The sequence below is a fragment of the Schistocerca gregaria genome, chromosome 4, assembly GCF_023897955.1.
Source record: "Schistocerca gregaria isolate iqSchGreg1 chromosome 4, iqSchGreg1.2, whole genome shotgun sequence".
Classification (NCBI taxonomy): domain Eukaryota; kingdom Metazoa; phylum Arthropoda; class Insecta; order Orthoptera; family Acrididae; genus Schistocerca; species Schistocerca gregaria.
In genome coordinates this window covers 56219142-56232097 of record NC_064923.1, presented here as the reverse complement: position 1 = coordinate 56232097, position 12956 = coordinate 56219142, and the positions used below count along the sequence as shown (strand labels likewise).

The following is a 12956-nucleotide window of genomic DNA, read 5'->3' as shown; positions in this document are numbered from 1 at the left end:
CTCAGTTCCTATTAATTACAGGGATTTGTATGCGATTCCATTTTATTCTCAGTTTGGAACCCCCACAGTCGCACTACCGGCTCGTCTGATAACCAGCTGAAAATAACCGCGACTCTATAATGGGCCACATCTAAAAGAGCTCTCTGGCACTTGCAGTGGACAAAAAACAAAAGACAATGTGACCTGTAATAATGGGAGGAATCCCACGACGGAGGGAGTATATCTCCTCGTCTCTACTTGTGCCTAGCGTTCTACGTGTGGGGGCAGGCAGCCAATCCGCGGCCAGATCCCCTGGCGGCAGCCGCCGGCACGTCCGGGGCAGATGACCCGCGCCCCTGCGGGGATCACGAGTTATGCACTCCGCCATACATCGTCGGCCGACAGGCCTGGAGCGTCTCGCGGGCCACGGCCGGCCCAGTCCGTGGCGCCTCCTCTTCTGGCACGGAGGATGTCGAACTCACGTGTGACGTCATTATGATGTCTATACACTGTATGGAAAACTACAGGAGCCGTGTATCGACTTTCGACTTTTGTTCGAGAAGCTAATGCAGTAGTCAGTCTAGCAGATGAATTAAAGGAGCAGCCCATTAAATCTTCAGTTGCATTATTTGTGGAAAAAAAATCCTCCGGACTCGATATGAACAGACTACAGTACAGATACTAGAGTACGGAAAGAGTACGTACGCTAGCGTATTTTGACGAATCCGACATCAAAGAAGAGCACAGTCTCGCGATATGTCTCATTTTTCCGCCCGCTTTGCCGAGTCATAACGTGTCTGCTACCGTGCTGCGGACCCGGTTTCGATTCCCGGTCGCGTTGGAGATTTTCCTCGTTCGTGGACTGGATGTTGTGTTATCTTCCTCACCATCTCATCACCGACACGCAAGTCGCCCCACGTGGAGTCACCTGACTTGCATCCAGGCGGCCGAACCTCTCCGGTTGGGTTCTCCCGGCCATCAGTGCCACACGACCATTTCATTTTGTTGTTGCCAAAATTAGAAATAAAATAGCACGGATGCTAATAGTAACATTCGTTACAGTGAAGGGAGGAGGACAAAGGGTTCCAGTGTGATTTATTTGCTCTGAGACACATCGTAATGCAAAGTTAACTTCTGATATAGTTCCAGTGTTCATTATGTACGTGATGAGCACAGCGTTCCTGCTTAAAAAAAAAAAAAAAAAAAAAAAATGGTGAACAAAGAGCTGCTACTCCTTGAATACTAAACTGACATTTTTTTCCGAATGGTTCTTTATATCAGTTAAATTTGAAGTTTTGTTAACGTTCCTCATCTCGCACTTACTTTCCACATGTTTTAAAATTTGCACAGTATTTCCTTTGCAATCTACACACCAACGCGAATGATCGTTTTGCCGCCACTGCCCCAGTGATTTAAGAAATTCCGGTGGAATGTTATCTATTCCTTCTGCCTTATTTCAACTTGAGTCTCCCAAAGCTGGTTACAGTTCTGAATCTAATACTGGATACCATATCTCTTCTCTGTTTTTCTTATTTATTTTTCTATCACTTCACCAGACAAGTCGTCCCTCCTAGAAGCCTTCAGTGTAGTCTTCCCATCAATCCGCTCTCTCCTGTGCTTCTAACAGTGGAATTTACGTTGCACTCTTAATGTTACCGTCATTGCTTTTAACTTCACCGAACTTGGTTTTGACTTTTCTAAACGCTGAGTCAATTCCTCCGACAATAATTTCTTTTCGATTTCTTCAAATTTTTCATGCAGTCATTTCGCCATTGCTTCCCTGCACTACCTGTATATTTCATTCCTAAGTGATTTGTATATCTGCATTCCTAAATTTCTGAACATTTTTGTACTTGCTTCTTTCATCTATCAAATGATGTATTTCTTCTGTTGCCCTTGGTTTCGCCGCAGTTACCTTCTTTGTACCTATGTTAATAGAGGCAAATAGACAAAAAACTACTGAAAAATCTTCATCAAGTGCTGTGTGTGGTAATCTGAATTTTAATTTTACGCGTACTTCGAAGGCTAAAAAGAAAAGTAGTACACAGTGATGTTCCACAGGTACAATCCTATTCGACATTTGAGCTCATTTATCCCACACAAGCCAGTTATAGGGGACCTAGAGTTTAACTCGTGTTCTCAGCCACATGGCAAATAGGCGATTTTCGCGTTAAAATACCTCGCAGTTATGAAAGAAATAAATGACAGATAAAAATTTTAGGATTAACTGGAGATCGAGCCCCAGACTTTTGCATTCGTAGTTCAGCTTTTTCGTTTTAAAAGAAAATGTCCTTCCGTCTTCACATATAGCCCATCGTGTCTTCTTCCAAAAATACGCTATGTAGCTAGTTCTCACGTTTAAGTGTTTCTCTTTTTCTTTGTCTTTTTTAATTTTTAATCTAAATACTCCAAATTAAACTAATTCGATACGAACAGCTCGAACACCGTTAAAGAATAAATAATTAAAGAACAAATATTTCCCACTGCGACAGACATTTATGTGGGTATTTAGTTCTCCCGTTTTATAAGCTACCAATACCGATTGAATGTGTTAATCGGACGCTAAGTATCGTAACTCCAAACCGTCTAGCGATACTGATATCTTGATGATATCGTCTGAGGGAGTCACAAAGTCAGCCACTTCTTTGGTCTTGCCAAAGAGACGTTGGCGTCTTAGTTCTAAACTTAGTTTAATAAAAACTGAGTTCTGAACTAAATCAAATTGAAATCCGCTTATATCCTCTAAAAGTGAACCTAGTTTTGCAATAATCCAATCATTAGTGTTGGGTATCTCGGCTTTCCCACAAACATATGAGAAACTAAATATGCGAGGTCGCAAAAGACCAATGATATTCATGGCATTCCATGGCCCACATATTGTCTGCCATTCAACGACAGCGTTGGCTGCTAATGTCTACAGGGAGTGGGACTGGAGGAATCCAGTGCTGAGCACAGCGTGAGTCTACAGAGCGTAGCTGAACTGCTTTGTCGACCACCAATTCACAGTAGTGCTACAGTGGTGGTGGTATTGATACGGAGCAGAGCAATGGCAACGATAAATGAAGCAAACATTGCATAATACGTACAGCAACAAGAGTCGAAGTTGACATTCCGTCAGGATGCAGCTCAAGAAACTTCGCAGAGTGAGAAAGGAGTGGCAGATGAAGTACTAGCACCTCTTCAAGATGAGTGAGAGTAATATGTGGTGCCGTATACGCTCGACTGGTGGACCACGTACGTGAGGAGTGCAATGATGACGATATGTGCTTGACAAATGAAGTAGTGCTGAAACAGGTGTCGAGCCATGTTGTTCATCATCCTTGTCGAACAGGGAGCTTCAAAGTCGGTCTCCTATGAAACTTAGTAAAGGACAATCGTTGTCCAAGGAGCGAGCACTAAACAGAATCACGTACATTGAAGATGTTACATGCTATCATAAAAAAATTATGAAAAGATTTCGAGTAAGTCCATCGCAGTATGCCCATGTAATGTATAAGAAAAACTACGGATGTTCAAGGGAGGACAAGGCACACTTCTGGTAAAAACTGACGTTTGTGCGTTTCAAGGACACTCGAAGCAGTTTACAGGACTTGCATGATAGTGAACTACTACGCTATGCTCATCACGTTGTCCGCAACATGGGTTACAGTGATTTCAAGAGCGCTATAGAGCTGGAAGACGTAGGATAACGAAATTCCAAACAAAGCGTCAACTCGACGATGCACAGCAAAGTGCGGAATCGGCCTGACAATTTGTAGGTGAGATAAAATTATCCCATCGTTCAGTAATGAATTTGTTTTCAACTCCGACCAGTCGGAATTTGAAGAGGAAATGCATATGAAGGGAATGCTGGACATTAGAAGACCAAGAAAGTTGTATCAAGATCAACTAACATCAGTCATAGGCTTTGTCGTTGTGTCGAATAGTGCAAAATGTTCGAAATTCAGAGATAGGCGTAAACTGTAAGGAAATACAGGGGAGAGAACGAAGTGTTCTGATTGAAAAGGATGTATGACATGGATGTAGCCTTTCGCTCATACTGGTCCGGCTATACATCGAAGAAGTAATTACGGAAATAAAAGTAACGTTCCAGTGTAGAATTAAAATTCAAGGTGACAGGATACCAATAGTAAGTTCCGCTGACGACATTGCAATCATCATTTAAAGTGAAGAAGAACTACAGGGTCTTCTTAATAGAATGAACAGTCTAATGAGTATAGAATATGGATTGAGAGTAAAGAAAGACGAAGAGTAAAGAAAGACGAATTAGGGCAGCGAGACTCATAACATCAGGGTTGGTAATCACGAGGTAGATGAAGTTAAGGAATTCTGCTATCTAGGCATCAAAAGAACGACTAACGGACGGAACAAGGAGGACATAAAAAGCAGACTAGCAGTGGAGAAAAGGGTATTTCTGGCCAAGGGAAATCTACTAGTATCAAACATAGGTCCTAATTTGAAGAAGAAATTTCTGAGAATGTCCGTTTGGGACGCAGCATTGAATGGTAGTTACACTACATTACATTAATTCTTGCTCGATACATCATGAGCACAACATTTCATAATAATCTGGAATGCGTGAGTTTAACATAAGTTTTCGCTACACTATGAAATCATTTTTTCCCCTTTTTTTTACAATTACTACTTCATACTTAAAAATTCATCTTTTGAGTAGAAAAAGTTATCATTCAGAAAATCTTTTGTTTTTAAATGCTGGTTGGCTATCTGTCAGCGTTTTGATGCTGTTTGGTAAATGACTAACGATTTTTGTAGCAACATAAATGACAGCTTTCTGTGTCAACGTTAGATTTAATCCCAAGTAGTGAAGATCATCCTTTCTTCTCGTGTTGTAAATACTGAGTTTGCTATAATTTTTGAACAAATTTCATAAGTGAATGTACGTAAAGCAGAGATACTGTGAATATCCCGAGTTCCTTAAATAAATGTCTGCAAAGTGATCTTGGGTGGCTCCATTTATTATTTTGATTCTGCGCTTTTGTGCAATAAATACGATTTATCTTAATGATGAATTACCTCCAAATATGATGCCATATGAATCAGTGAATTAAAACAGTGACAGTAGTTAATTTACTGATTTGTTGATCAATAAAATTTGTGATAATCCTAATAGCATAAGTAGCTGAACCTAAACGTTTCAGCAGTTCATAGAGGTGTTTCATCCAGCTAAATTTCTCTTCAATGGGCACTTCCAGAAAATTTGAATCCTATGTTTCAGCAACAGACTTCTGTTAAAACTTTATATTTATCAATGTCGTTATGCCATTTACTGTACCGAACTGTATATACCGTGTCTTCTCGACATTTAATGAGAGTCCATTTGCAGAGAAGCACTTAAAATTTTCCTGAAAGATATTTTTTTAATTTCCTCAGCTAACTCTTGTTTGTTCGATGTGATTACTATACTTGCATGATCAGCGAAAAGAACTTACTCTGCATGTTCACGAATATAGAGTGGCAAGTCATTAATATATATTGAGATGAATAAGGGACAAAAGATCGAATGCTGTGGGACACCATTCTTGATACCTCCCTAGTGAGAGGACTCTGCTGATTTCTGCAGACTATCTGTACCGTTAAACTCAACCTTCTGCATTCTTCCATTTAAATATGAATTAAACCATTTGTACACTGTCCCATTCATACCACATTACTTAAGCTTATCTCAAAGAATTTCGTGATTCACACAGCCAAAACTCTTCAAGAGATCACAAAAAATTTCTGTTGGTGATTTTGCTTATTCAGAGCATTAAATATTTGATCAGTGAAAGCATATATAGCATTTCCTGATGAAAAGTGTCTCTGAAAACCAAACTGACAGTTTGTTAGTACTTCATTTTTACAAATATGTGAAGATACTCTTTAATACATCCTCAATTTCTAGATCTTCTAAACAATCAAGAAGCTCATCTAATTTCCTTTAATCCCCTGATATTCTGATGCAATATATTAACATTATTTTTCACTGTATTGTTATGAGAATCTTTCGATATTCTAACACCATTTTTCATTGTTTGATGAGAAGCATGGACTGTGGGGAAACCAGAGAAGAAGGGAATCGAAGCATTTGATATGTGGTACTACAGACGAATGTCGAAAATTAGATAAGCTGATAAGGCAAGGAATGAGGAAGTTTTCCAGGGAATGGGGAAGGAAAGGAAACACTGACAAGGAGAAAAGGACAAGGTGAAATAACTGCCATGATACAAGAGGGAGCTGTACAGGCTAAAAACTGTAGAGGAAGACAGAGACTGGAAAACATCGTGCAGACAACTGAGGACGTAGATTGCAAGTGCTACTCTGAGATGAAGAGGTTAGCACAGGAGAAGAATTCGTGGCGGGTCGCGTAATACCAGTCAGAAGACAGATGACTCAACAATAATAATTATTATTCTAAGTGATTGTGGAATATAATATCGATACATAATATCAGTGTAGTGGCGGAGTGCGTGGCTCACCTGGTCGCCCATGCCAGTGATGATGGGGATGTTCCAGTAGGCGGCGAGCCTGGCCACCGGCTCCAGGGCGAAGGCGCAAGCTGGCCCGATGAAGGCCATCACGTTGTCCCAGAAGCGCATGTCCGTGGCCAGCCCGGGCGCCATGTCGCCGGAGCACGACGGGTAACTGTGGGCAACCACGAGGCTCGTTACTCCACCAGCTCAACGCAAACGAGCGCTTCACGTCAATAAAATAAAACAAAAAATCGGTGATATTACGAGTAAGTATCCAAAAGCTGGGAAATTAGAGTTTTGCCCGCAAATGATTGCGAGTATCCTGAAACACCACTAGCGGTCCTATGGACACCTTGAGTTTGCGGTTTTTTCGATGGCGCGCCAGTTTTCGGAGCCAGCCTTTGGAGACGATGCGTTAGGTCAGATACATATTTACGACTGGTGTAAATGTTTCGCAAAAGAGGTGAACATCGATTTACATTACGCCCGTACTGATCGGCCGTCAATTGGCATCACTCCAGAAAATCTCCAGAATGTGAAGAATCTGATTCTGCAGTATCGTAGACAGGCCCTCAGCGACATCTGCCACACTTCTGGGGTTAATTTCAACGTTTTCTCTCAGAAGCATTGAACGTAAGAAGGATTACGGCTAATTTTGTTCTATTAGACGGTCAGAAGCAATATCGCATTTATCTCTCCAGGGAAATTAAACAAATTCTTCAAAAAGATCCACGCTTACGTCCAAACGTTGCCACAGGTGAGGCAAGTTTAGTTTACTGCAATGAACCTCAAACTTAGCAGCAATCGTCCTTCTTCACCTAAGCCAAAGTAAGAGTAACATTAAGTCCTTGTTGATCTGCTCCTGTGATATATCTGGGATTTTTTCGAAATACGTTCGCTGGATTACGAGTTATTTTAGCATCAGCTGTACTGGATGTAGTTATACGTTGACATGCTCTGATAATATTCCTGAGATTTTTTCGAAATATATCTACTAAATTACGAATTCTTTTAGCACCAGCTGTACTGTGTGTAGCAATGGGGTGACATGCTCATATCACATTCCTAGGATTTTTTCGATCTCTGAATTACGAGTTCTATTCGAATCAGCTATACTACGTATAGCTATGAACCTGCATTTCGCGGTCGCCTTTCCGTATAGGCTACCCGAGACGCTGCTCGCAACGACCCAGACTTACATACGTCACGCCGTCTACATCCTCACTTCACAGTCTAATCTAATCCTGCCGGTCCGATGAAAGCCATAACGTTGCAAGATGGTAAATAACAGCGTCATCTGTCAACAGTTTATGTAGATCAGGAACAGCAGAGAGCTTATAACATTTCCCAAGGGAGGGTGCTCGGGTAGCTTATTGGTAAAGCTACCGCTTGCGAAAAGCCGGAAATCCAGGTTCGAGCTGCTGTCCGGCACAAAATTTCTTGTGACACCGAGGGGTAGTATTGCCATTTCCAATAGAGCTGGTGCTAAAAGAATTCGCAGTATAAAGAATATGCTTCGAAAGTTATTCTGATGGCTGCAGGATCTTCAAGTGAAATGTGTATTCATTTTTCCAAAAGAAGTCGTCCCCCCTCGTAAGACGCTCGAGTTTTCATCGCGATGTTTTGCGGCATTTGAGGGAAGACGTGAGGTTGAAACGACCACGTCTGGGTACTCTGCAATGACAATACACGAGCGCGTATGGCTTACATTACACACTAATTTTTTACTAAAAATGATAATAGAGTGTTCCCCAAACCGTCGTCCACGCAAGACAAAGATGTGATTAGCTCCTGTTCTCCAGTTCGAAAATAAAGTTAAGGGGACTAGTATTTGGTAAAAGACTAAGCGACACATCAACGAACATGACTGCACAAGGTAAGGCGAACTATGCTGCTACACGACAGTCAGTGATCGCTGGGGACACGAAATATACGTGACTACTACAGAGATAACGAAACAATCAATAACGCTAGCCCCTGTGAAACACTCGACGGTTCGTCACACTCTCACTACCCCAGGACCACCAACTTACACTATATGATCAAAAGCATTCGGACACCTGACTGAAAATGACTCACAAGTTCGTGGCGCCCTCCATCGGTAATGTTGGAATTCACTATGGTGTTGGCCTACCCTTAGCCTTGATGACAGCTTCCACTCTAGCAGTCATACGTTCAGTCAGGTGTTGGAAGGTTTCTTGGGGAACGGCAGCACATTCTTTACGGACTGCTGCGCTGAGGAGAGGTGTCGAGGTCGGTCGGTGAGGCCTGGCACGAAGTCGGCGTTCCAAATCATCCCAAAGGTGTTCTATAGGATTCAGCTCAGGACTCTGTGCAGGTCAGTCCATTACAGGGATGTTATTGTCATGTAACCACTCCTCCACAAGCCGTGCATTATGAACAGGCACTCGATCGTGTTGAAAGATGCAATCGCCATCCTCGAATTGCTCTTCAACAGTGGGAAGCAAGAAGGTGCTTAAAATATCAGTGTAGGCTAATGCTGTGATAATGTCACGCAAGACAACGAGGGGTGCAAGCCCCCTCCTTGAGAAAAACGACCATATCATAACACCACCGCCTCCGAATTTCACTGTTGGCACTACACACACTGGCAGATGACGTTCACAGGGAATTCGCCATACCCACACCCTGCCATCGGATCGCCACATTGTGTACCGTGATTCATCACTCCACAGAACGTTTTTCCACTGTTCAATCGTCCAATGTTTACGCTCCTTATACCAAGCGAGGCATTGTTTGGGATTTACCGTCGTAATGTGGGGCTTATGAGCACCTCGTCCACAATGAAAGCCAATTTTTCTCACCTCCCGGCTAACTGTCGTAATACCTGCAGTGGTCCTGATGCAGTTTGGAATTCCTGTGTGATGGTCGGGACAGATGTCTGCCTATTACACATTATGACCCCGTCGGCAGTCTCTGTCAGTCAACAGACGAGGTCGGCCTGTACGCTTTTATGCTGTACGTCTCCCTTCACGTTTCCACTTCACTATCACATCGGAAACAGTGGTCCTAGGGATGTTTAGGTGAGTGAAAATCTCATGTACACACGTATGACACAAGTGACAGACAATAACCTGATCATGTTCGTGAGTTCCGCGGAGCGCCCCCTTACGCTCTCTCACAATGTCTAATGACTACTGAGGTCGCTGATATGGAGTGCCTGGCTGTAGGTGGCAGCACAATGCTCATAATATGAAAAACATATGTTTCTGGGGGTGTCCGGATACTTTTGATCACGTAGAGTACATTCCGCCGTACAATGGTGTAAACTGTACGACAGTTCCATGGCTCTGAGCCGCATTGTGTTTTTTCTTTGTTTTATTTTTTTATATAGTTATACCTTGTTTTGCCTCGTTAACACTGAACTTCATGGAAACAGCTTACACCTGCATAATTAATATATAAGTGGAAATAAATCTTTTCACGGGTTAATCACAAACTGTACAGCAACTGTATCATCTGAGTCGGAGAGTTGGTAAAAGGAACCAATTATTAATTTATTCCCGTTTCAGGTACAGCCTCTACGCATATTAACTCACAGTAAATATCTCCTTCAATTTCATTACAAGGCAAACTACTTTTAACAAAAGTAAAAACGTCATCACCATCTGAATTGAATTATCCTTTCTTTAAACAGTTACGATCTTTGTAAAAATTTCGACTGAACTAATGTCTGACTTTTGCTAGATTTCTGTACCACTAACGAGCTGAGCTTCAATGTTTCAGTTAGTGGTTGAAACTTTGGTTCTTTCACAACAAAGCTACGACAGTTTACTACTGCAATACTGATTGTTGAAGGTGTACGCTCGTCCTGTCTTTGACCTGCGCCCTTTAACGCTGATTTTCTTTCTGTAGTTTCCTGAGACGCTCTAACATAAAAAATCGTCCAGTTCCCCCCACAAAGCTTTCACTAGTAGCCGGTTCTTGCGTGTAGTCGACTTCTGATCTGTTAATCGGAACCCAGAATCACAGTCGGCCGGGGTGGCCGAGCGGTTCTAGGCACTACCGCTACTGTCGCAGGTTCGAATCCTGTCTCAGCCATGGATGTGTGTGATGTCCTTAGGTTAGTTAGGTTTAAGTAGTTCCAAGTTCTAGGGGACTGATGACCTAAGATGTTAAGTCCCACAGTGCTCAGAGTCATTTGAACCATTTTTTGAACCAGAAACACACCATATGATGGCGTAAGTCGAGAAATCTGGAGCCTACATGGTTACGGATTCGTCTGAACCTCTGATTCCGACCCTTCACTTGGCTCTGTACCAAAGATCCGCAGTCGGTCCTGTAGACGAAGCTACAGATGAAAACTTCGCCTTCATACTGAAAGCATGACTGGCAACCCTTAACACTTAAATTAGTCATCCGGAAACAGAAAGAGTCTCTTCTGGCCCAAAGCGACGTACGGCGTTAGAATCGGCATGAACTATCACACGCAATTGGCTGCACCCTGCGCTCTTCATGTCATCCGGAAGCACCCGTTCAAATCTGGAATGGCTCCTCCCAGTACGCGCACAGAATGCACACTGGATTGCTTCCCCTCCTTGGCCGACATATTCCTAAGGGGCCCCTCAGTGTAACAATAAAATCTGCCGCAGAACAAATACGTGTGGTTGTTATGTAGTTCAGTATCCTGACGACGGTGGTGAAAACCATTGTTCACTATCGCCTAAACTTTCTTATGGAAAGGCAGTTTTATCTGTGCTGAACTGCGTTATTTACCAGTGCATATCCTATCAGTTTTGGCGGTACTTATTGCATTCTGACATTTTAGGAAATTATTGGCTAGTGGTGGGAGTAGAGAATGGTGGGGAAGATAGCCTCTTTTAGTAGATAAGGAAAGTTGCAATTGCATCACTCACTCCACTATCGACCGTCTCGCTATGCGATTACACAGTATCGATTCTTAACGAGTGTACGTCAGTTAGCGAGAAGAATATTGTTTCTGCGCGTTCGTCTGTTTCTTATACTCAGCAATGTCTCGGAAGTGTGTTAATTCAGCACAACTTAATCATACAATCTAGGCTTTCACAGAAATGATTCAAATGGTTCTGAGCACTATGGGACTTAATATCTGAGGTCATCAGTCCCCTATAACCTAGAACTACTTAAACCTAACTAACCTAAGAACATCGTACACATCCATGCCTGAGGCAGGATTCGAACCTGCGACCGTGGTAGTCGCGCGGTTTCGGACTGAAGCGCCTAGAACCGCTCGGCCACCGTGGCAGGCTAGGCTTTCACAGCCGGTATTGTATTCACTTAAAACTCCCGGGCCGATAGGCCGTTTTCGATGTATGAAACTCTCCCCTGACGTTTCGTTTTTGACTGCGGGAGCCATCCTCCTAGGTAAAGTGGAGACATGCGAAGAGAACTCGAAGAAGCGCTGATTATATAGGCACTGCAGAGGGCGGCACTGCCCATCACTTGTCGTCGGCTATGACTAATGCCAACATTCTCAATGGAAAGTAATCGATCGTCACGTTCCTGTTGTAACGCTGCCTTACATATTTTATCCAGTTTAACACCTTTCTCTTTGCTGTTGAAGTTATTACGGCGTTTATCAATATCGATAGCCTCTCTATGCATGCGCGTATAATAATGCGAGGTTTTAGATATGACGCTCATCTCGCTGAATTTTATTTCATTATTACCTTCCTCGTAAACATGTTCTGCTATGGCCGATTTATCCGTGTGAACCAGGCGGCAATTCCTCTTATGTTCAACAAGACAGGTGTTCACACTTCTCTTCCTGGTACCAATATAAACCTGTCCACAACTACAAGGAATTTTATATACCCCTGGTGTAGCCAAAGAATGTCGTGCATCTTTCGATGATCGTAAATACTTTTTAATTTCCAGGTGAGTCTAAAAATAGTTTCCACCCCATACTTGCTTTAAACTTTCCCAATGCGATCTGTGACCTTACTAATGAGAGGAAGAAAAACCTTGCCGTTGGGCGGCTCTTGTTCGTCGTTGCTCCTGATCGTCAGAGACGCATACGGATTGTATTTTGAACCAAAGTTAGATGAAGGTAAGTGTGGGGCACCACAGAACTGTTGCACATGTTTCTCCCGCCTTTTAAGAGGCTGGATGCATTGATCCTACCCATTTGCTGTGCCATAGTTGTAGATGAAGTTTGGCGACAAAATTACGGATTACTACTTCTGTTTAAAGAAAGTAAAAGGAATCTCACGTAAATCAAAACACTCAATATCTTATCCAAATTTGGAATCTGTAGTTCGTCCAGTTTTCCATTCTGATTCTCTGCCAATTCCAAATCCACCATCGGAATAGACCCTGGAGATGAAACAGATGATAGTGACAAACCAACGGATCACGAAGGTCATGAATACCTTGAGTACACACCATCTGCAGCATGGCTACAGCCGCAGACATTTTCGCTGGCAGAAATGAAGAATCTTGCAAGCAGAGTTTCTTGTGTCCCGTTTTCAAGAAAAGAACCTGTTGCAATCAGACACTGGTATTATA

General features: G+C 42.6%; 1 protein-coding gene across 1 annotated transcript in view; it reads right to left on the bottom strand.

The window, feature by feature from the left end:
- LOC126267230 (atrial natriuretic peptide receptor 1-like) overlaps nt 1-12956 on the bottom strand; it is a 534344-nt gene that overhangs the window by 231426 nt on the left and 289962 nt on the right. The window contains exon 2 of the mRNA XM_049972212.1: nt 6456-6621. Coding sequence (XP_049828169.1) covers nt 6456-6621 — 166 coding nt within the window. The remainder of the gene's footprint in view (nt 1-6455; nt 6622-12956) is intronic.